At 36.8% G+C, this 26130-nt stretch overlaps 1 protein-coding gene across 2 annotated transcripts in view; it reads right to left on the reverse strand.

The window, feature by feature from the left end:
* Positions 1 to 1087: 1087 nt before the first annotated feature.
* Positions 1088 to 26130, reverse strand: part of LOC149533714 (UDP-Glycosyltransferase superfamily protein) — a 77052-nt gene continuing 52009 nt past the window's right edge. For both annotated transcript variants that reach the window (XM_089807888.1, XM_089807887.1), the window contains 3 exons: positions 7521 to 7672; positions 2020 to 2186; positions 1088 to 1767 (listed from right to left, as the gene is read on the reverse strand). In XM_089807888.1, coding sequence (XP_089664014.1) covers positions 1477 to 1767; positions 2020 to 2186; positions 7521 to 7672 — 610 coding nt within the window. In that variant the 3' untranslated portion in view covers positions 1088 to 1476. The remainder of the gene's footprint in view (positions 1768 to 2019; positions 2187 to 7520; positions 7673 to 26130) is intronic.

Raw genomic sequence — 26130 nt, forward strand, 5'->3', positions numbered from 1 at the left:
CCTCCCCCGGGTCACGAGGCTCGTTCTCTATCTTTTTCTCTTGCTCTCCTCCAAACTTTGGCTAACAATGTACAACTTCCTGAACAAATTGGCCGTAGTACAAGCTATTGCCCAAATAAAGTTTCATTTGTTGTTCCCCCTTTTGGTGAAGATCTTAAGGATCATTTAGATCTTCTACAAAAGTAACGAGTGAGTCATCCCCCTGCTCTTGAGGAGGGCTACTAGCATTTATGCTAGTGTGATGTTTATTTTCTATATTTTTCTTTTAATAACACCTCTCTTGTTCATGTGTTGTTAATAAGTTGTTGATGGCCGCTAGTTGTAAAAGTCAGCACCCCTATTTGTGTGTTATTGTTATCTTGGATACCTTCATCTTGTGGATGTATAAGGGTCGACCCCTTGTTGATTATAGTCAAAAATTGTATCATCCACTTACATAAGATGAGAAGATTAGAAGTTTACTTGCATATTATTAAGTGAATTGTTTTACTATTAGGTTATCAATAACTTTATCAACTTCATAGAAAACTTACTAAATGATAATTAAATAAATTGTTTCATTGTTAAGTTATCCATAACTTTATCAACTTCATAGAGAACTTACCAACTTCATAGAGAATTTACCAAAGTATCATTTAGTGAGAAAGCTTACATGTGCTAAATGCGTTTTGCTATTTTAGACAAACTTTCATTTGGACAGTTCATGGGCTAAACTATATTTTGTTTGTTGTGTACCGCTATACTATGTAAAGGCTTTTAAAGTTATAAAACTAGAATTGTTTTTTTTTCCAACATTCTTTTATGTTTATAAAATCTTTTTTTTTCCCCTATTTTTTTCATAGAAGTCTTATACTTTCAATTTGCTGATTTTTCCCCAAAAGGGTTTTACTGCTATGGTCTATATCCATCCATGGACTGCCTAAGACAACTTAAAGACTGTAGATGCTAGCAATTTAAATTGGAGGTCCAAGGAGAACTACCCATGCTTTATTCACCATTAGTCTATGTGAAAAACAGGGGTGGAATACAAGGAAACACCTTTGAAATTCAAATGAAGTAGTCCACAACACAAATCTGACAGTGCCTATTCTTTTAATCAGGTAGTAATTCAAACTTCTTAATATTAAGATCATTTACATATCGGGTGCTCCTTAAGAGCAACAATTACAACTTATTCAAGCTCCTTTCAAGCAATCACACTAGAAACAACAATTGGAAGACCAAGAGTCGCAACTTAGAATCCACTTCTTACAAATGAGACGAATTCAACCAATTGAAGACTAAGAGTCACAACTTAGAATTCCACAAAGATGTCCCTCTTGGGATTTGAACCAGGGTGTCCGCAATGAGAACTCATTGCTTCAAGAAACTAAGCTAAACCCCTTGGGACATTAATTCAAACTTTTTGAAGAAAAGAGATTTTAAAATTGAATTTCAAGAAAATAGATGACCAGTTTATTTTCACTTGAAAACAAATCAACGATTTGTCTCCACAACATTAAAAATGGTTCTATTTAAAGTTTCTCCCAATACCTCTCTTGAGAATGTCTTCTTAACATGGATCCTTGCTTCCATGCCCATCTTTTTGGCCATGTCTGGGTCATTCAGAAGCATTAACATTGCAGAAGAAAAGTTCTGAGGTGTTGGCTCGCACAGAAAACCAGTAATATTATGTTTAATGCTCTCCAACGGACCACCACTGTTGCAAGCAATAACTGGCTTTTGAGCGGCCATTGCTTCAAGAGGAACAATGCCAAAATGCTCCTCCTGCCAAAAGGTTTATTGTACTAATTAACAGAGCAATTCAAGTTTAAAGCAGGAGAAAAGTGCAAATTATAACAATCAGGGTTCATGAAGGATGGGGTGAGCATAAGACATCAATATCTCAAGAAGGGGAAATTTTTTATTTGGGGCCTGCAGATGAGGGTTAAACACATACAAACCAAATTAAAGTAACTTAAAAAATACAAACTGTATGCAAGCTAGTCAACTTATAGGATATTTGGTCAAAAATTTCACCGTAGGAGTATAAAGAACACAGCAGCATTCTGACAGCAAAGCATCCCTCTGTTCAGTTGAACAAGATGGGATAAAAACTACTTTGTCAGAAACCCCTTCCTTTGCTGCTAAGTCTTCCAACTCTTTTAAATACTCGGCGTTCTCCTTCAGGCGCTTGTCAAAACCTCCTGATTTTGTACAGAGAGAAAATAAAAACTTTTCAGCTTAAAACAATTTAAGCAATGAATAGTAGTCGAGTCTTTGCTCTCCTTTCTCAAGCACTTTGTTTCCTTAGAAAGCAATAAAAATATCAACTAATCTGTGTTTAAATATAAAGAATCCTCTTATAATGCTCAAACTAAAACAATATGTAAAGAGTCTAAGCAAGAACAAAAGCTAAGCACACAAAAACCCATAATCATGAATGGAACATTACATAAAAGAGTCTAAACATAGATAAAACTAAGATACAGTAGTTAAATCTACAAAGCAAGTTCCATCATATGGTTAAGACTGCTACTGCAGCAAGAAGAGAAAAGGTTCTTGTTAATACTTGTAAGTTATGGTTAAGACTGCTACTGCAGCAAGTAAAAAAGGTTCTTGTTATTAATACTTCTAAGTTCTAACCAAAGATGACAGTGTAGGATAACTAACTTCTACATCTTAGTCCTAAAATTGAACTTGGTGAATGGAATGTAATGTGAAGAAAGTGCTTCTTTATTCAGGAACCCATTGAGACTAGAAAGTATTGGTATATAAGCTAGAATATGAATCACCCTTAATTACCACCAAAATATGTTAGGCAGGCCATGGGTTATCCTTGGCTGCAGCAAAGTAAGACATGTTGGTTGTTGGTTGTCACCTAGAATGTCTGCTCAAAGCAATGAGAATGTGAACTGTAATTATGTTGAAGTTCCTAGTTGAGTTAAGAGCAAATACATTATGAGACACCAAAAGACACAAAAAGTCAAAAAAAGTACAAAAGATGACTTAGGTGTGAAAAATGTATAGAAAAATATTCTTGATATATAACATAGAGAAGCAAAAATCTCCAAAAAAAATCCCAATTATATCCAGTTTTTTGCAAATCTTTCCTACAAAAGGTTTTTTCCCCAAAAAAAATGCTTTTTTGTAGAAAACATTGACTGCAGTTTTCAACAATTTTTTTCATTTAAATTGCATCTAAAATCTAGATCAATCTCCCACCAACTTTTGAACCCCAAAATATCTTATGAATAGCACAGTTTTAAGATATTTTTAGAGTACAACTACAAACAGGAGCTCATCCAACATGCATAGAAAGCACAACTACTTGAAATTATGAAGGGAGTCAGGAACGGGTGCATTTGGGTGAAAGGCAGGCACTTTTTATACCTTCTATACCCCTCCACAAATACATTCTATACCTTCAAATTCACATCGCATAAATATTAGTTCCAAAAAATCCAACCACCATAAACAAATAGTTGAATAAATTGTTTAGTTAAATTTCCAATGTGCACATAACAAGGATCATTCACTTTAAAATAACAAGATAAAAATAACATTAAGTCTATCTTTTTTTTTAAACAAGAAATTTTTTATGCTATTAGTATTTTTACCAAGTTACCAGATTCTCTCCAGCAACCCTCAAAATCTGGTTCAATTCTGTACAAAGTCTGGTCCTCGTCAAATTCTCTCCAAATTCTCTTGCAGAGCTGCGAATTTGATGCAAATTCTGTCAGAGGAACCCAGGCAGAATTTGCAATGAATTTTGAAGAATTTATTGTCTAGACCTGGGCTGAATTTGGCCTCGGAACATTTTTTAAGACTTTTTAAAGTGTTTTTTTGACCCCTCAACCCTATTGTGACCACTAAATAGACCAACAAAGATGTTTTTATGTCATTTATGCATTTGTGTATGAAAATGAAAACTTGCTTATAAAGGAAATCCAAATTGTCAATAGGTGACATCAAAATAAAGGATTATTCAGGAATGTCTTTAAAAAGATATGTTTGAATCCGGGACTTCAAACTTGTATCACCTTTTGACATAGCCTGGTTATAAATGCTCTAACCAATACAAAATAAAAATTCAGATAACTGCACTTATCTTTTGACAATTCCTTTCATTCTCAAACTGTCCCCATGATATGGAAATATGTTCCATGCATGTGACCAAGCAATTGTATCAAGTTGTATGTAGTGCTAAATGATGCAATTAATGTCGTATTGAACTGAAACATAGATTTGGTGGTGTATTTTGCTATGTTCCTTTACTATTAGCAGATTCAAGTATGGATTTATTTTTTGTTGCGCACACACACACACACACACACACATTTTAAAAAACATATGTTTTTGTACAGATGAACCCAAAACAAATCCGAACCCAAGCCCAAAAATATTTAAACTAATTTTGAACCCGAATCTCAAACCCGCATCCGTACCGAAATCTAAACCGGCAACTTAGTATTTTTATTCAAAAGCACTTTAATAACATAGAGATATAAAACAAAAATGAGAGTTTAGCACATAAAAAAATAGAATATAGGTAGTTAATGACCCCAACCGATTAGGAGACGTACAATAATTAAAACATCCCAAAACTTGTTCCTTATTTTTTGGTGCAGGTACACATCTAGAACCCGAGTAAACGAATCATGATTTTTTCACATGAGCAAACCACATAGAGACATGCAAATTTTATAGTTACATAATCACTGGTTTTGTGATACAATATTGTTAAGATTAGTTGTTTTCTATTTCTTCAAAGTTTGGACCTGTTAATTCAGCTGTTATAGCTCTCCACACATTAAGTAGAGAACTATAATATAATGGAATCGGATCAAATTATGTATGTCAACTTTAATGGCTTTTACTACCTTGATTTAGATCAGAAAGAACATGCTAAAACATACAAAATATCTGCTGTCTTTACAATGACACAACTCTAAGCTGCGAGTAAATAGCAATAACCTTTTGAAAGTGAGATCATAAACATGAGAGCTTGCATATTGGAAAGTAAAACTCTACTGAAATTGATTAAAGGAATTTCCCCGTCTCTAAATATATAGATTTTTTTCAGCCTGCTTTTATAGAGGTAAAAGGCAAACTCTGGATTCTGTTTCTGCCATGTTACCAATCCACCAGATGAGAAACCGAAATATAAGCCACCCTTGAAAGAAGTAAACACTAGTAAAGAACGAAGCCAAAGGATTAGAGGTAGAAATTCCTCCACAGGAAAAATCAAGGTGGCACCAAAATGATTTGAGTTATACAACAGCCATGAAGTCACTGAATGTATGGGCAAGAGACAACTGAAGTTGCTGCAGTTGCAAGAGCCAAAGAAACGAGAAAATATGGAAAAATAAGGTGTTCAAAAAAGAAAACAAACACATCAAAAACCCTAAGTAGCCAGTTTGCATATGGGTGCAGGCTTGAAGTTCAGGTTTGCAATATAGAAGTATATTCTTTTCCCCCAGTTCAATGTTGTAGGATAGGCTGCGTTGAAAAATATAAAACTGTTCATAATTTGTTTAAAAAATAATATAAATTTAGAATAGAATTTTTTAGATTAATACTGCATATAATTTTTACACTGACATTTCAGATCCCACACAGTGATCCATCATATGGAAGAACAATTTTTGATTGCAGAGACAGCCTTGAATAGGAAAGGATAAAGGCAAATTAAAAAATGAATCCTTATCAATAGAATATAGAAGTCATATGTTATATTATTATAAAGTGAATAAATAAATAAAATTGTGATTTTAATTGCCTGTAAAAATTCAACTTCTATAATTTTATATAATTTTTAAACTAATTATAAAGAAACTATATACAATTTATTTCTTTAAAATTATAACTTAACTTGATCTTTCAAAGTTCCTCTAGGATTCCGTTCTCCTTTTTGAAAGTCAGCTTATGAGAATGTAAAAAACATTGTAGAGAACCAAAAATATTATTTGCACGGTCAAAAATTTGAAGGCAACAGCAATATTATTTGTGCCATCATGTTCAAAACTCTGGTTACAAGAATGGCAGATCCAATGATAAAGGTGACAATAATGGCATACCAGGCCACAAATATGGAGAATTAAGCCAAAACTAGTAACTAAGTTAAAACCCTATCCGAATCAAAACAAAATTGCTCAAGTCCAAACACATCATGCAGTAAAATGTGCAATTATATGCTATTTGTTCAAGATTAATTTAGAGAAAACCATTAAAAAACCATTGTAGGCGATTTTTTAAGAAACCCACGGCTTTTTTAGGGGAAGCGAAAAACCTGGTGATTCACAAGTATTCTTATTAATCACAATTTTTTGCCAGTTTCTGCTTCTATCCAGATAACTTCTAACTTTATCCAACTAAGCACTCAAAAAGAAAATCAAAAATCTATCCCTTGCAAGTGCAATTCATAACAAGATCAAAAAGGTCTTTTGTAAGAAAGATCATAATGAAACTAGTAATAAATCAAAACCCCAAGAATGGAAATTAAACTAATTTTTTTGATGTAACATTTAATTTAAGACAATTCACACTGCATCACACAATGATATGCATAGTCGGAATATTAAAATATTTATCATACCTGAAAACCATCAGTAGTGAGGCAGTTAATTCCCAACAATTAGAAGTTATTCACATATCCACCTTTAAAAGTTTATCTTCGACACTGATGGCAGTCCACATTGCCACAAGGTAATTCTATAAAGATGAGCTTATTGAAAATATTTAGTACAATTGAGATGACGTGGAAAAGAAATAACTTTGCAAAAAAGCACAAATGGTAAATGGGTGTTTCTACTGGCAGCAATTACATAAACCTAAAAAGGTTCCCAAGTCTTGCAATCAATCCAACTCAGGAACTGAGCCTGCTAAAAACTTATCATGTTGAAACAATTTCTTGTACTTTTGGTAAAACAGCCATTTACTACAGCTATCTTTCTTTTGTTTATTCCAAAATCATGTATTCAGTCACATCAACAGCAGAATTGTAATGACTCGGGAATGCATGGCTGACAAGTCACTTCTCATAGTAAGGTACTCTCAGTGATACCTGAACCCACAATTAACAGAGAACTAGTCTGATCATTTTCTGGTAGAAAAGATGACAGATGCAGATTCTTTACATTAGAACCTGCGGAAAATGGAACAGGTAGAATTAGGTCAGGATTATTTGATTTGATATTAGAGGGTTTATGCTTCCATCTCTGGAGTATATTTCCACGGAATTGAAAGTGAGAGTTATGTGGGTAGGCCAAAATCTACTTGTTAAAGTTTTTTCAGCTATGTTCCATGGTAATTGTGGACATCTCATCCATTTGTGAGTTTCTCACTTCACAAAAATTGCTAGTAGCACATCAGAATATCCAATGATTGTTAAAAAAGAAGACTAGGATGCATACAAATCTCTTAAGACGTGACTCCTAGAGATGATCATAAGAAGAGCAATAATTTACTGTTCAGAAGTATCCACCAAGGCATTAAAAAATGCACTAAATAATCAATACTTTTAGTACTTGAGATAATACCTGCAATAACTAGTGGAACATCCATTCCTCCATCAGGAAACTGCTCCAAAATGTCTTTGGAGGCTTTCTTTGACATTACCATTGCAAACGCTTTTATTGCTAACTCAATATTTTTCTTCCTTTCAAAACGATTGATTGACAGAAATTTGGGCCTGGAAACAGAATCCAAGAAGAATATGTATTAGACTTCAAGTAGTATACAAAATATCATTATCTTGCATTAACCTAAAGCTCTCTTTTTATTGTAGCAGAAGACCCAGAGATCATTAGGTACAAAAATAAATAGTAGTTTTTAGTAAAGAGCCATTTAAGTTGGCTCCATAAGTTTATTTTGAAACGTTATAAATCAACAGAAGTGTATAAGGTTCCTGTCAAAAATAAATCAGCAATCTAAGAAATATTATATTAAATCAATTTTAATCATTTTACGTTTTATTTTATTAAATCTCCAATATTAAGGGTGCAATCTCATACAAATGCTTGAGTTGATTGCATTGCCATGTGATTGTTGGATTTATTATCTTCTTCTCTCAAAGCTTTGCTTGTCATTCATTCTAATTTCTAATCATGCAGGCTTAACATTTTAATTTTCCAAAATAAAAGGCCAAATTTTCAAAAATTACAAATCCTGGTGTCAATCAGGAAGATTAACTTGGAACATAAAAAAGCTCCAAAGCTAAGAATTCAAAAAAAAAAAAAGTGAAGGAAAACATGCCTTGCTACTAGATACTAAAATACCTATTGAAAATCTAATAGAGATCCTCAAAATCTGTGAAAAGGACACAGAAATTACTTTAAGGGGGGAGGGGGTGCAGTGGATCAATATTTTGAACTTTTAATCACGAGGAGCAATGAACCAGTATTTTGACCTTTTAATCACATAAAACCACATAAAAGAAATAGAATAGAGAGACCAAACATCAACAAGGAGAACACCAAATTACATGTGGAAAACCTTTTTTGCATAAAAAAACCAAGGCACATCAATAGCTTTCACTAGTGAAATGGACACCAAACCAAATTACATAAGCAAGCACCAACCTTCCTCGAAGCACCAACTTCAGCTATTGTGTATTAACCCCAACCGGTTACATCTCTGACAAACACCAAATTTGCTAATAATCAACTGTTTGACATTTCATCAAACACTTTACCAGCAGACTCTGAATATACATAAATATAGGATGGTCATGATGCAATGCCTGGAAGTAACCTGCAGACATACAACAGCCTCTTGCTTACGCAATTTAGTTTCTTTCTTCACACTCAGAATTTATCCATCAATTTATTAATTTTGCCCAACATGCTACAACATTGAAAACTAGATGTACCTGAAATATGCTCAGTCCCAAACAAACTGCATGCATACCCAAACCACCAATTGCAGCAGTATGGTAATGATGCCAATGGTGGCTTTCAACGGCAGCTCAAATGAAAGACGCCCCGGCAGAGATAAAGCATGTATATCCAGTGCCCAAATTTCAGCTAATCATATCACCAATCAGACTTCCCCCTGGCACCTAGTCATCATGGATGTAATCGAACATTTGCAGATGTAATTTGCAGCAGTGAACAGAGATCTTACTCACCAATTTACCCTCAGTATACAATGCCTAAATGCCAATCAGTTGAATGCCCAGCAGCAAGGTGAATGGGCATCCCTAACTCGGATACAAATGCCCAATAGACAAAGACACAAGACACCAGACCAGGCAGATATAACTGGTGCTCAAAGCTAAATTTCACAATTAACAAATTCTTCAGAAATCAACTGATTCTCCCAGCCACAGGAAACATCGTAAGGGAGATACAACGATTATTCTGAATAACACAAAATCACTATACCTCAGCAGTGATTTCTCCAACCTCCAGGTCTAAACCTTAAATCTCAGCAAGGGTATTGAAAAATCAATAACTCAAAAACTCTCACAAGCAACAAAGCAAAAGAAAATAGACAATTGGATGCTTCATTTGCTTCATGAAGTCACCTTTTATAATTCACTTGGCTTCACCAACACACCATTATAGAAGCTTCCATTAGATTCTTTAAATAAATAACTTTTCTAGCACATGGCTTCATAAAGATATTTTTTCACTTAAGTGGCTTCAACTTTTAAATATAACAAGTCCTTGCACTTTTATATTTAATACTTGACTTAGGCTTATAACTAATTGAATAAATGGCCCCTTCCAATGATGACTCAACCCTCAAGTGAAATTATAAAATTAAATCATAACTTTATAGTTTATAATAAACCATTTAATGATTTAATAATAATTTGGCCACTATAATAATAATAATTCCCAAAATACTTATCCATTAAGTATGCCGTCTAAAACAAGAGTCACGATTATTATTTCCCCATGTGACCAAATACACTTACCTAAAATAGAAAGGGTCCCTCTCAAGCATCACCCGACTAGCCATAAATAGAAAGTACATGAAACTAAGCCCAAACAAAGTCCAATCTAAGTCAAACAAAGACCAAACTGGAACATATTGAATTGTGAAGAAGACAAGACCCTCCCATAGCCAAGCCTCTGCCTTAGAAGACCCTCTATCCATAATAATTAGCCTACAAGGATCACAATAATAGGCTAATCTCTCAAACTCTGATGCTAGCAAAAAAGGGGACATTACAGTTTGCCCTCCCTAAGATTGTTTGTCCCCAAGCAATCCCAGAAACAAATAACACATCAGTCCACCAAGGTCCCGAGGGTAGAATTGTGTATTGTCCTTGTGATCACCAACTAGCTCCTAAAGCATCATAACCAATTGAACTGAGGGAACCTACCAAACTGAAATGAATCCGACTACAAATGTCACTAGAGTGTATATCTCATAGAGAAGCAACTTAGAAAGACTACAAAGCTTGCTTCCCCGAACTATGCCAAGTGAGCCGCCATACACACTATCCAACACATGCGCAATTGAATAGTGCACCTAACAAAGATCATGCACATGAGAATCAAAAGTAAAACCATAGGTACTCAGTACCATGTACACATCCCAAAAATCCTTTACGAGCCCTGTCTGAAATCTCGATGCACTAGGATCCCAAACACTGAACTCAATTCCACCAACAATCCCTACAAAAAATGTAGCTATAGGAGAACCTGGTGCAACATGGGGTTTTGTGTTGTTGTAAACAAATGCACTCATCCCAATAATACCTGTAACTGCAATCGATGTAGCCACATCCTCATCATAATCTGTGGAGGCAGGAAGATCGCCAACTACTGCTATAGGAAACTAAACAGTGTCTGTAGATGGTGTAAATTGTGCCCTGCTCCACTCAGGTGAGTGATCAACATCAACCTCAAAAAGTGGATTGTCATAAGGCAATGCTACATTCATGTCGAACATAGGATTGTCCACAAAATGAGCCTCACCACAATACTAATTTGTACTATAACATGATATCATCTCTACATTGCTCACCTCAAAATCAACATGTGTGCTATCATCAATGCATACATCAACAACCCCATGCATATTGCTAAACACCTAAACGAATGACTCAACTAGCATAGAAGTAGCTATTGATCTGACAATATCATCACACATTCACTTCCACTATCACTACATCGCTATCAATTACACGAGCCTAGAAACTCGTGCCAACAATTGCATCATCTGACTCAACCTAACATGAATTCCAATCACACTCCACATCCAATGTGTCCAACACCTAAGCACTGACATGTGGTAGCTCAAGAGGAATGTCGTGCACATCTGTAGCTACCACTGTATCACTATGATGCAAAATATCCTCATTGTTGTTATGCAAATCAGAACTAATGTGACTATCAATATCCATGTTATCTTCCTTAATATCATCAATAGCATGTGCACTAACATCCATTGCTCTATCCACAACATTTTCGGACTTTGCTATGTTACCAGGTGCAACTATAATCTCGTGTTCACCACTACTGATATAAAAATCAGACATAGAGTTTTGACTGAAAACATTTTCTTACTCTCTACTGGTGTCCATTACAGCATCACATTTCTTCCTTTAAAACAAAATATATCATGTTGTGCTCAAATTTTGGATTTGAGATCAGTTTTGTCATCTGTTTGTGGTTTTCATTCAACTCATTCACTAACAAATTCAACTATTTCACAATACCATCCCATTGTTTCTAATTAGTGGCCATAATTCTGACATATGCGCAACAATTTTTTTTTTCCTACCCCACAGGATGGCAGGAAATCGCTCTAATGCCCTTGTAATAACCCCAACCAGTTATAACTTTGACAAACACCAAATTTGCTAATAATTAACTATTTGACATTTTGTCAAACACTTTGCTGAAGGACTCTGAATATACATATATATAGGATGATTGTGATGCAATGCCTAAAAGTAACTTGCAGATTTACAACAGCCCCTTGCTTATGCAATTTAGTTTGTTTTTTTTTTCACTCAGAATTTATCCAACAATTAATTAATTTTGCCCAACATGCTACAACATTGACAACTTCAAAATAGATGAACCTCAAATATGCTCAGTCCCAAACGAACTGCATGCAGACCCAATCCACTAATTGCAGCAGTATAGTAATGACGCCAATGTTAGCATTCAACAGGCAGCTCAAATGGAAGACGCCCAGGCAGAGATAAAGCATATATATCCAGTGCCCAAATTGCAGCTAATCATGTTGTCGTAGGTAGAAATTGTGTATTGGCAGATGGCGCCCTTCGGGAAGGTTCTTTTTATGTAGCCGACGGGCCCTTCGGTAATTGTCATGTAGCCGACGGACCCCTTCGGGAAGATTCTTCAGAAAGTAGTTATACACCCTTTTGGGTCATTGTAAATCATCTGTATGTAACGTCTTTGGCATATGCGAATAATACAAGGTGTTCTGCTGTTCTTGTCTATTATTTGTATGCATTGATTCATTCATTTACTTCAGTACAGTAAACACATGTCACCAATCAGACTTCCCCTTGGCATCTAGTCCTCATGGATATAATCGAACATTTGCATGTGTAATCTGCAGCAGTGAACAGAGATCTTACTCACCAATTTCCCCTCAGTATGCAATGCCTAAATGTCAATCAGTTAAACAACCAACAGCAAGGTGAATGGGTTTTCCAAACTAAGATACAAAAGCCCAATAAACAGAAACAAAAGACGCCAGACCAGGCAGATATAACTGGCGCTCAAAGCTAAATTCCACAATTACCAAATTCCTCAGAAATCAACCGATTCTCCCAGCCACAGGAAACATAGTAAGGCAGATATAACAATTATTCCGAATAACACAAAATCACTATACCTTAGTAGTGATTTCTCCAACCTCCAGATCTAACCCTTCTACCTCAGCAAGGGTATTGAAAAATCAAAAACACAAAACTCTCACAAACAACAAAGCAAAAGCAAATAGATAAATGGATGCTTCATGAAGCCACCTTTTATAATTCACTTGGCTTCACCAACACACCATTTATTAGAAGTTTCCATTAGATTCTTTAAATAAATAACTTTTGTAGCACATGGGTTCATGAAGACGCTTTTTCACTTAAGTGGCTTCAACTTTTAAATATAACAACTCCTTGCACTTTTATATTTAATACTTGACTTAAGCTTGTAACTAATAAAATAAATGGCCCCTTCCAATGATGACTCAACCCTCAACTTAAGTGAAATTATAAAGTTAAATCATAACTTTGTAATAAGCCATAACTCCCAAAATACTTATCCTTTAAGTATGTTGTCTGAAACAGAAGTCACACCTATTATTTCCCCATGTGACCAAATGCACTTTCCTAAAATAGAAAGGGTCCCTATCAATCATCACCTGACTTGTCATAAACAGCAAGTGCGTGAAACTAAGCCCAAACGTAGTCCAATCTGAGTCAAATGAAGTCCAATCTGAGTCAAACGAAGACCAAAGTGGAACATGTTGAATTATGAAGAAGACAAGACACTCCCATAGCTAAGCTTCTACCTCAAAAGACCCTCTATCCATAATAATTAGCCTATGAGGATCACAATAATAGGCTAACCTCTCAAACTCTGATGATGGCAAAACTGGGGACATAACATATTGCACAAAGTCAAATGCAAAACTTAATAACACTTTTTCAAAACTCAATCACCATGCAAAAATTACACAACACCACTTTCATTACACCAACCAGTCTGAAATGGTTTTTGCAACATTCATGAATACTCATTGATTTCACGATGCAAACATCACTTTAAAAATCTGGTAATAGTGCTCAGAAATTTTTCCAGGTCCAATAATACATAGCGTCAAAATAAAAAGAGGAAAAAAAATTCAAGACTTCCCCCACAGGTCTGGGCTAACCCCTTCCACCAATTGGAAGATGTTGGCTGAAGGGAAAGACCCAGAAAATATCAAGGTTTGCCTCCAGTATTCTTAATCTCCCTCCCACACATACACTAGTAATCAACCCAACCATGTCAAAATCCTCACCAAAGATTGTGAATAGCGTCAACAAGGGCCACATTCAGATGAATGAAGACAAACGGATGACCAAAGGAGATGTCAACTCAGGAAGCAATGTGTGTGCTTGAAGCAAACATAGAATCACTATAAATCTCTTGCAAACGGCTTCAACTAAGGGCTACGACCAACAAAGCTCAAATGTTTCAAAAAAAATGCACTGAACATCAGCCACAACTCCAATGTCAAAGATAAAAGTAGCACAATCCTAATAATCATGCTTAACTCTAAATCCACTAACCATGGAAGAAACGGCTTAACTAAATATATTTCCATCAAAATACAAAATTGAATCCTCAATGCAGAAAATAAAAATGTTACAAAGCTGCCATCGCAAAGCTTAAGTTGTCACACCAAAAAAGGTTGAAAAAATTAATGAAATCGTTCCAAGAAAAAACCACAAGCATTATATTTTAAAGCCATCAAAAAACATTGCATATATATAGAAAATGCTCATTTAATTTAGCCACTATATTTAAAGTTCAATAGAATTTGTCACATTTAAGATTGCATAGACGTCCCCCCATTTAAATTCCATAGAAGTCGACCTTTCAAAATTCAGTGGCAACATGGCAACCTGATCTGGCTGAATAGCCTAGCAAGCAGGTGAAGTAGACAAGCAACCAACTCAAGCATGCAACCAAGTAGCTCAAACAAACAACCAAGCAACTCAAGCATGCAACCAGGTAGCTCAAGCAACCAAGTGGCTCAAGCAAGTGATCAAGTAGCTCATGAAGATTTTTGACATCAATGACAAAATATTTAACAATTTGTGGTTTGACTATTGCTTGTCTAGTTACCAATTTTTCAGCAGCTCAAGAAGAAACTACCATTCTCCACAACAACTACGATCATTGATTTGTTAAAAAGGTAGATATTCCACTCGATCTTATAAATATAAATTGCTAATATCACAATCAATGCTCAACTAACATTCTTGAAGCAAAATTGCATAAACACAATTCTAAGAGTCCCATTTGTTCTCTCACAAAGTTGCAACCACTGATTCTAAGCAATGAACCACAAACAATCAAGATGTTTCAAGAAAGAAATAGACAAAGAATAGAAAGAATCTATTATATAGGATATATACAATATCTAGAGGTGACTATTACAAAAGAAATATTATAACATAGATTATTTTAATACCATCCCTTAATGGTCATACAAAGAATACAAAGAATCTATTATATAGGATATATGCAATATCTAGAGGTGACTATTAGAAAAGAAATATTATAACCTAGATTATTTTAACACCCTCCCTTAATGGTCAACTTATCAATGACACCAAAGTACCCCTTGAATTTGACAAACTTCTTCGGCAGTAGGGACTTGGTGAGAATATTAGCAGTGTAGTTAGCTATAGGAACAAACTGCAAATCCAAAGATCCATCTTCAACCAGCTAACAAATAAAATGAGAATAAATGTCAATATGCTTAGTGCGCTCAAGACTAGAAGTTTGGCAAGTTTGAGGACCAATTCATTGTCGCAAAAGAGGGGTGAAGGGCCTGCCTTGTGGATGTTGGAATGCATCCTACGAAGCCAAACTACCTCACAACCTGCTTTAACCACTCGCCTATATTCAACTTTTGTTGAGGAAAGAGATATGACTAATTGCTTCTTACTGGTCCAAGTAATAGCACTTGTACCCAAACTAAAGACGTACCCGAAAGTAGATTTTTTGTCATCAGCTGAGCCTACCCAATCTGAGCCTGTGTAACCAAAAAGTTGTGCATCATCGGTTCATATATAGAGGAGACCAAAATCAAGGAGTTCCCTTGACATAAGGATGCACTTTGTTACAGCCCAATGATCTGGAGCAAGAGTCGTCATGGATCAAGATATGCAATTCACCGCAAAGCTAAGACCAAGTCTAGTCACAGTGAGATGTATCAAACTCCCCATAGTAGTCTGAATGTGATCCATTCTCGACAGAACCATATTTGACTAATAACTTGGGACCAAACTCCATAGGTGTAGATGCAAGTTTACAATCCTACATTTAGAATTTGTCCATTAGAGCCAATGCATACTTAGACTAAGTGATAAAGATTGCATCTGACTGCAGCCACATCTCAATACCTAGGCAGTAATGAAGAAGTCTAAGGTCATTTACGTCAAAAGACTAACAGAGATTCTATTTAATTCCCTAACTCAAAAATTTGAGACTACCAGTGATAATCAAATCATCAACATATATAACTAGAATGGTGATATCACCACAAACAATCTTGACATACAAATTTCAGTCAAAAGGACTCCTTTGAAAACGCTGATCTATGAGGTACATATTCAATTTTCATGTACCATGCTCGAGGAGCCTATTTGAGGCCATAGAAAGCTTTCACCAATTTGAATACCTAGTGTTCTTTACCAACAACCTTGAATCTAAGAGGTTTTGTCATGTGCACTTCTTGTAAGTTGTAACTCACCATTGAAGGATGCACTCTTCACGTACATTTGATGGACCTTCTAGTCACATTGAGCTCTCATGGAAAGGATTAATTTTATGGTCCTCATCTTTGTAGTGAGAGCAAAGGTCCCTTCATAGTCAATTCCTTCTTGTTGAGAGAAGCCTTCGGCAACAAGACGAACCTTGTACTTATCTAAAGTACCATTAGCTTGGTATTTGTCTGTGTAGACCCATTTGCAACCAATGGGTTTCTTTCCTAAATGAAGATCTAAAAAAACCCTAGTGTTATTTTTCAATAGGCTATGATGCTCAATCTGCATGGCTTCCTCCCATTCAAGTATCCTTTTGCCTCTGTATATGTTTGAGGTTCATACACATTGTGAATGTTGGCCATGTGAGCGAGATTTACAGAGTAAAAGGTTTGCACTTTTTTCGAGTAGTTCTACCGTTGATGAGCTCATCATCATGACGATCACCAATCGTCTTAGCCCACCACTTAAGCTAGACTGTAGAAGTGCTAACATCTAAAGCAAGAGGTGCAAGGAGAACATCATCATGAAACAGGTCAGGTGAATCTTAAGCAAAATCAAGTGGTGTGGTTGCATGCCTAGGTGAGCCTACTAGAGAAGGAATGGGAGAGGCAGGAATAGGAACATGTTGATGTCAGTTTTGTACCACTACATAACATATAGCAATTGAATACTTGATATGGAATATCAAACACTCAATCCCTCTCTTGAAAAGTAATACTCATGAAGACATGAGAAAAATTCCAATGTTCCTTACACCTGCGGATACTAACTCAGTTCTATTAATGTGATTTGTTGGTTAATCACATAGGCAGCCTTACGTTGTTCATTCAAAGATAACTTGGACTTTTTCTATGATGGTGATGATGTCTGGCTTTGCAGTGTATATGAGCGCCAAATGATGCTGATGGTGATGATGATGGAGGGTATGTCTGCCAATAATGCTCTGATTTTCTAACTTTCTTCTAAGAATGAACTCCAACTACTACACTACTTGCTTCTTTACCTCTACTCCTATGAATGGAAAGATTAGCAAATGGACGGGGATCGAATCCAATGAAAGCTTACCAGCGGCTCTACATCCATAAATGCAATGATTCAAGGAAAAAAGACTAGATTACCACGCAAGGCTTCCTAACAAGCTACTAGGATGCTAGTGGCCTAGTTTATAGATGCCTATCATTGACTTCCTTCATGGGAGGGAAAAGCGTGTGCTTCATCTTGAGCTCAGATGAATTCATCATGTTGCTCGTTGCTTGCAGTGTCTTCTCATGTTCTTTCGCATATTTGATAAAGGCATTGAGGGAGGCAAGGGTGCCCAAATGTTTCTTCTTCGTGGCAACATTCCCCAACTCATCCAATCTTGATCCAAATTTTGTCTCATTGACGTTCTCCTCTTTGATATCTTCAAAATCAAGTGCAGCCCCAACATCGCTCATCATGGTTGAAATGGAAGTGTCAACGCCTGGGCTGTGCTGTGCAATCTCGTTCTATATCTCTTCAAGTATCCTCAATCTGATGGTCAACGCAACAAATTAAGACTCCACTGTACTCATTCCTCCATCTACCAACTTGGTTCTCTTCAAATATCTCTCCGGTAGCTCGATAAATGCATGTAGCCTGGGAATGGCTAATTCCTTGATTGGAAGGAAATCCTTCCACTCACCTTCAAATGTTCTAAATTTGTCTCTAATAGCAACCAATGACCTGAATGTCGAGATAAAGGAAGGCAAGAAATTTTGTCCATCTTGTATTATAGCATTGATCCAATCTTTGACTTCGCGCAACTGAGCCGATATCTCTTCTATGTTGCTCCCGCTATCTTGCGGAAGGGCTGCCTGATGCAACTGCTAGATAGGCTGGCAATCTCTCCAATACTTATTTTCGGCCTCCAACTTTACAATCCCCTTGTTTGCCTTCCTCAATCTTCCTCTAATTAAAACCATGCCTTCCTGAATCTCCTCACATTCCATGTCATTCGTGAAACTTCCCAAGTTATGCTCTACTATCTCATACTCCTAGGCTACAATCTCATCCACTGCCTTGCTAACCTTTGGTATAGCAATCTGAACTTTTCGGTGACCCTCATCATCACTCCGAATTACCTTTGCCACCATTTTTGTAATTTGTATTTGTTTCTCACTATCTTCCTTTTCCACTAACCCTTCAATAATTTCAACTGTTCGGACAGTCACCACCTCGCCTCTTGGCATAAGCATTTTCTTTAACCATAGTGGTGCAGTGCATCTCCCCAAATCTGGATTCAGTTCGACTAGCAAAGCATCACCAACAACCTCGAGCGCCTGGCTTATTTGCTCAATATCAATTGGCCTATCCTCTTCTTCACTAGTGACTGTCACATCATCTCCATGTTGGTTCTCCGAGAGAGGAGAGTACTCAATATTGTTATTGTAACCACTTGATTCTGAATCAGAGCTCACCTCTACCGCGGCCCCTTGTCCAATTGTATTATCCTCTTGGCCTCTAGCCTCAATTATGCTCTCCCTTGACAGTGTTGCATTCTGTCTCTTTGCTAGAGGCTCCTGATGTTCTTTACTTTTCTCAACCTCTAGACCTCTTCCCTTGCTCTTAACTGCTCCTTGTTGCTGGCTACTGCCTTCACCTTTCTGTTCGACTAACTCTGTTGGACCTTCTTCCTCCGGTTTCATCTTCTCATAAGTAAGGCGTACCTTCTAACTTTGTAATTGCTTTAACTTCTCATTGTACCACAACTCAGTGTATAGATCAACTGTCCTTGTAACTGCCTCTAAGGAAGGATCCTGATGATCGTCCCAATCCACTAGACCCAATTTTGTTCCATCCACTGTATCATAATCTTCTCTTAGCACATTTTCATCATCTTCCAGTTGATCGGGAATATCAAGGCCTCTCCATCTCATTGCCCTCATCATGCCCACTGACAATCTTGAGAAAGCTAGCTTTCTTACATGAAAGTCATCCTGTGCATTAGCCCAAAAATCTTCTATAGTACAAATATGTTTAAATGTGTTTTCGTGAGATGCCTTGATAAGACCATTAGGATCGAATCCTTGTCCTGCTCTATACCATCCTAGATGATACCATTCTAACTCTTTCTCCGCAGCTGCAAAGGCGACAGGATTGGGGCAAGTATCATTGCCTATTCCAAATGAGAAGGTAATCCATGTCTCACCTTTAAGTTTCATCATCTTGTCATAATGCTCAAGTTGCCTAGCCAACTCCATCAAAACTATCTTGTCGGGTGGGTACCTTGGAAGTCTCTTGGGACAAACTGTACTTCCTGCTACTCTAATATATGTGAATCGAGGAAATTGGATGAACCAACTCCCATACTTCTTTACTTCCGCTTCTGTTGAGAGCCTCTTAGCAGGTGTCCCTTGTAATATCCTTACCATCTTCATGGCAAAGACGTCATAAAACATCTTATAATCTTTGGTGTTGTGCAAATGAAGCTGTGGATAGCACTTATGCACCAAACATTGCCCCAGCCCATTATCAATCACTCCTAAGGCCTTAAGTCCAAGATTCTCATATAGTCTTGCAATCAGATAGAAAAGATAGGACCTCATGTAGAATTGCTTTTGATTTTGCACTGTCCTAAGTTGCAACTCTAAATTTTTACTTATAATTCTAGCCTAATCAAATTTTCTCTTTCCATTTTCAATTTCATCAATAAAGTAGTACATCCAGTTCTTGAATTGCATATCTTGAGCCACGCCCATGATTCTGCTGATAAGCACAATTAGAGTGTCGTACTCTAGTTTGAAATCTGACTTGGTGAGCTTTGACGACTTGGTAATTCCCTTCTTGCCTTCATGTAACCAATTCTGCATTAGATAAATGAAATAGGCCTCCTAGTTACCCTGAAAGAACTTGGTTGTTTGATCCATCATTACCACTGTCATGCCTCTATGCTGGGGAATATTGAATACTTCTTCGACCACTTGTTCGCCAATATTAGCTAACACTCTCTTCCCCGCATCGGAAATGATGGACTTGGTCAAAATATCAAACCGGGATGCACATTCCATTACCAATTTTGGACAAGGCAAGGTAGAAGGGAAAGCCGCCACATGTACAATTCCGCTATTGTAGATCTTCTTCGCCATGGGGGATTGTCCTTCCTTGAATCTATCCTTCAACTGTACCATGTTCACCATGCCGATATTGGTATCACTTATTTGCCTCACTTTCGAGGAGAAGGTGGTCTTAGGCATCATGTCTTCCTTGTCTTTTTTGGTATTCATTCCCTTTGGGTTCTTGCTTGCACTAACATCTACCATCCTAAACCCTTATTTCTGCCCCTTCGTTCTTAATAATATGAACTACACTTATCAATCTCCAACCTTCTTTCTATCGATAGAATCTAGTTTATTTCAACCTCTCCAAATCCTATCTCTACACTTATCAATCTCCAAACTTCAATCCTAGGGGTGGGACTACCACTTATTTCTGCCTCTTTTTTGCCTTAGGATGGACTACACTTATATCTCCCAACTTCAATCCTAGGGTGGTCTAGCTTATTTCTACCTCTCCTAGTGTCCTATCATGAAATATACACTTATATCTCCCAACTTCAGCCTATCAATGGAATGATGAAGTGGTGAATGGATAGTGCGAGAAGAATATAAGGGAAACAAACCAAGCAAAAACAAGGAATAGAATCTGGCTTTAAAACCAATCTTCACTTCTATAAATGAATAGAATTTTACCTTAAATCTGCCTTTACCAATAACCGGGCCCTCTTCAAGTTTGGATCAAATCTCGGAAATTACGATCCTCCTTGCACATAATGATGCCCTAGCAAAAATTAGAATTTCGACTTCCTTGAAATCGCCCACACTTGCCAAAAATCAGACCTTAAATCACAGTCCTTTCACCAACTAAAATTGCCAAATTCTGGAAGGAGATATAGCTGCCAAAGATGGAGAAATCAGACTTCAAAAAAAATCGCCCAAGCTGGAAAAAATCAGATCTGCTCCAAAAATCGTCCTAGGGCAGAAATTCACTCGAGCAAGGAGAAAAATGCCGCCAAGAAATGGAGAATCTGCCCCAAAAAATAGCCCAAGCTGAAATTCGCTTCCCTTTGAAGAAAATCGCACATTCAAGGAGGAGGAAAAAGGAATGAGAAAATAAGAGGGGAAGCCTCTCTTATACCACACTTTTTGCCTCTCCAAGTAGGCCGACCTGGCTAGAGGGAAAACAAAAATAAATTAGTCCCTTAATTAATGGCCCAGATTTAAATGCAACATTAAAATTACTTAGCCCTATAGTGAAATTGGTCCATTTAGTTGCTAGTTTTGATCAGAAATTGCAAAATAGAAACAAGGTAAGCCTACGAGATGTCAAAATTTTCATTTAATAATGTTTTGGCAATTAAAATATCATTAAAATCGAATTTAGCAAGCCAAAATCAATTTTCAATTCCAAATTATCAATTTCTTTTGACATTTCTAAAATCCTCTAGGCAAAATTTCAACCAAATTAATGAGATTTTGCAATTTAATCCAATTTCAATTTTGCAATGCAATTTCAATTTTTTAACAAAATAAATTCTTTTCCTAGCAGTCAAAATTCAAACTCCAATTTCAATTTCACTATCAAAAATTCCTTTTTCACCAAAAAATTCGAGATTTTCCAAAACGACTAAATTTAAAAATTTCATTTTGAAAATGCTCAAGCTCATACAATTATATAAAATTTTCAAAATCCATCTAAGTTCAAAATTTGTAATTTATCCTGCCAGATATCATTCCAACCATCAAAAAAATGTTGTTTTTGAATTTTGTTTGGCCTAAGGATAAAATTACATGTTCTGGAAAATCAAGTTTTGCACCGGGTGAAAAATAAATCAAATCAAATCCCTCTTGGCCCGAAGACGTCCAAAGTGTAAAATTGTCAATTAAAAAAAACACTCTGGACAACTCCAAATCTTGCTAAGGCAACCGAAAAAAAGGGGGTCCCCAAATTTTTTTGGGGCGATGGTGTGAAAACCTCACAACAAAACAGTTGGAGCCTTCTCCATTGAAGCACTCCCCTAAAGTGGACCTAATAGGAGATGATCCACTAAGTTCATAACTAGAGCTTAGAGAGACTAATCCACTAAGTTCATAACTAGAGGAGAGCTGAAATGGCCCTCGTTCCTCACCAAAGACCATATCACGATTGACGATGAGACGATTAGTCTTAATGTCAACCAGGTAGTAGGCTTTGTGGTTATCATTGTAGCCAGTTAGCATGAGTTTCTAGCTCTTGTCATCAAACTTGGAGCATTTAGCATCAGGGATCCCTGCATATGTAGTGGAGCAAAAAACTTTGAGATGACTGATTTTGGGCTTGCAACCTAACCAAGCCTCTTTCGGAATTTTTAGCTTGACAACCACGACAGGGGAGTCGTTCAGAAGATAGATGACAATATGGACAACTTTAGGCCAAAACTTATTTGGAACCTACCTGTGTTCGAGCATAGACCAAGCCATTTCAGTGATCATGAGGTTTCAATGCTCAACACCATTTTGCTAAGAAGTGTAGGGTGTTGTTAATTGACACTTTATGCCTTGTTGATCATAGGAATAGGAGAAGGCGGAGGAACAAAATTCACCCCTTTGAATTTTTGAAGAACAAACACCTCTGATTTTTTATGTAGGAACTACACCCATATTTTACGACTAAAATAATTAACAAAATGTAAAATAAAAAATTCTTGGACCCGGTAGTAGAGGCAGTAGCTATAGGTCCACAAACACTAACATAGACTAGTTGTAAAATCTGAGAAGCTCTTCAAGAGCCACCATTTGAAAGAGGGGTGTGGTGTTGCTTCCCAGCCTAACATGCTCCGCAAACTCCAAGATTTTGGGTTTGAATTGTTGACAAACCAATGAAAAAAAAATCCTAAGAAAGATAGTGCACATTGAAGTGCCCATACCACTAATGTCAAAGAGTACTAATAAAGGAGCGATGGGCTGCCATAGCAAGCTCCTGAGAATCCCCACAGTCAGCAAGTCTAAAAAGACCATGATCTTCAACACCAATGACAATTGTGGACTAAGTTTCTTGGTCAATGGCAATGCATTGATGTGAACTAAAGGTACCGTCAAGCCGAGGAGAATGTCTTAGAATTTTATTGACTAAGAGAAGATTGAGTTCCATGCAAGGAACATAGCACACATCAAGGAAATCTAAAGATCCATCTTCAAAAAGTTGACAGATAAAATGACAATGAATGTTAATATGCATAGTGTGCTCATAGAAGACTAGATGTTTGGCAAGTTTGAGGAACCCTTGATTGTTGCAAAAGACAGGTGAAGAGCCTGCCTAAGGCATATGGATGTTGGAATGCATCCTACGAAGCCAAATTGACTCACAACCTGCTTTGGTTGTTCCTCTATATTCAACTTTTGTCAAGGAAATAGATATGACCCGTTGCTTCTTACTGGTCTAGGTAATAACACTTGTGCCCAAACTAAAGAATTACCCAAAAGTAGACTTTGTCATTAATTGAGCTTACCCAATCCAAGTCTATGTAACCCAAAAGTTGGGCATCCTTGGTTCGTTCGTAGAGGAGACCTAAATCAAGTTCCCTTGACATAGCGCAGGATGCGCTCCACTGCAACCCAATGATATGGAGTGGGAATTCTCGTAAAGCAAGATATGCAATTGATTGCAAAGCTGAGATCAAGTCTAGTAGCGGTGAGATATACCAAACTAGCCACTAGTGGTCTAAATGTGATTCATTCTCAACACGAGAACAATATTTGGTTGATAACTTGAGACCAAATTCCATATGTGTATATGCAAGTTTACAATCCTTCATTTAGAATTTGTCCCATAGAGCTCATGCATACTAAGACTAAGAGATAAGATTGCATCTAACTGCAACCAAATCTCAATACCTAGGCAATAATGAAGAAGTCTAAGGTCATTCATGTCAAAAGACAGACATAGATTCTATTTAATTCCCTGAATCAAAAATTCGAGACTACCAGTGATAATCAAATCATCAACATATATAACTAAAATGACAATAGCACTACCAACAATCTTGACAAACAAATTTGAGTCAAAAGGACTCCTTTAAAAACCCTGATCTATGAGGTACATATCAATTTTCATGTACCATGCTCGAGGAGCCTATTTGAGGCCATAGTATTGTTTCAACAATTTTAGTACATGGCATTCTTTGCCGACAACCTTGAATCTAGGAGGTTTTTCCATGTGCACTTCACCACTCAAGGACGCACTCTTCGCGTCCATTTGATGGACCTTCTAATTACACTGAGGTGCCATGGCAAGGACCAATTTGATGGTCCTCATATTTTCAGTGGGAGCAAATGTCTCTTCATAGACAATTCCTACTCATTGAGAGAAGCCTTCAGCAACAAGACGAGCCTTGTACTTATCAAAAGTACCATTATCTTGGTATTTGACTATGTAGACCCATTTGCAACCGATGGGTTTCTTTCCTAAACAAAGACCTGACAAAACCCCAGTGTTATTTTTCAATAGGCTATGATGCTCAATCTGCATAGCTTCATCCCATTCAAGTATCCTTTTGCCTCTGAGTATATTTGAGGTTCATACAATTTGTGAATGTTGGCCATGTGAGCAATATTTACTAAGTTAGAAGGTTTGCACTATTTATGGGCAGTTCTACCCTTGATTAGCTCATCATCATGAAGATCACCACTCGTCTCAGCGGACCACTTTAGCTAGAGAGTAGAAGTGCTAACATCTAAAGGAGGTACAAGGAGAACATCATCATCAAACCGGTCAAATGAATCCTCAGCAAAATCAAGTGTTGTGGTTGCATGCCTAGGTAAGCCTATTGGAGAAGGCACAGGAGAGGCATGAATAGGAATAGTTGGAGCCTTCTCCGATGAAGCCCTCCCCTCAAGTGGACCTAATGGGAGACAAATATCTCAAGTCTTGATCTTGGAGACACTAATTTGCTAAGTTTATAACTGGAGGAGAGATTTGAAATGGCCCTCAATCCAAACCAAAGACCATATCATGATTGACCATGACACTATTAGTATCGATGTCAACCAAGCAGTAGGCTTTGTGATTATCACTATAGCCTACTTGCATGAGTTTTTGACTCTTGGCATCTATTTTGGTGCATTTAGCATCAAGGATCTAGACAGAAGCAATGGAGCCAAAAACTTTAAGATGACTAATTTTGGGCTTGCGACCTAACCAAGCCTCTTCTGGAATTTGCTTCTTGAAGTACATGATAAAGAGAGTCATTGAGAAGATAGATGACAATATGGACAACTTTAGGCCAAAAGTTATTTGGAACTTACTTGTGTTCAAGCATAGACTGAGCCATTTCGATGATCATGTCGTTTCAACGCCCAACACCATTTTGCTAAGAAGTGTAGGGTGTTGTTAATTAGCACTTTGTGCCTTGTTGATCAAAGAAATGGGAGAAGACATAGGTACAAAACTTGCCCCTTTGAACTTTTGAAGTACAACAAACGACTCTAATTTTTTATGGAGGAAATACACCCACATTTCACAACTAAAATTATCAACAAACAGATAAAAAAATACTTGGACTTGGTATTAGAGAGAGTAGCTAGAAGTTCACAAATATTAGCATGGACTAGTTGTAAAATCTTAGAAGCTCTTCAAGAGTCGCCATTTGAAAAAGGAGTACGATGTTGCTTCCCAACCTAACA

This window comes from Cupressus sempervirens, chromosome 10 (assembly GCF_028749045.1).
Source record: "Cupressus sempervirens isolate cs-2001-9-10 chromosome 10, ASM2874904v1, whole genome shotgun sequence".
Classification (NCBI taxonomy): Eukaryota; Viridiplantae; Streptophyta; class Pinopsida; order Cupressales; family Cupressaceae; genus Cupressus; species Cupressus sempervirens.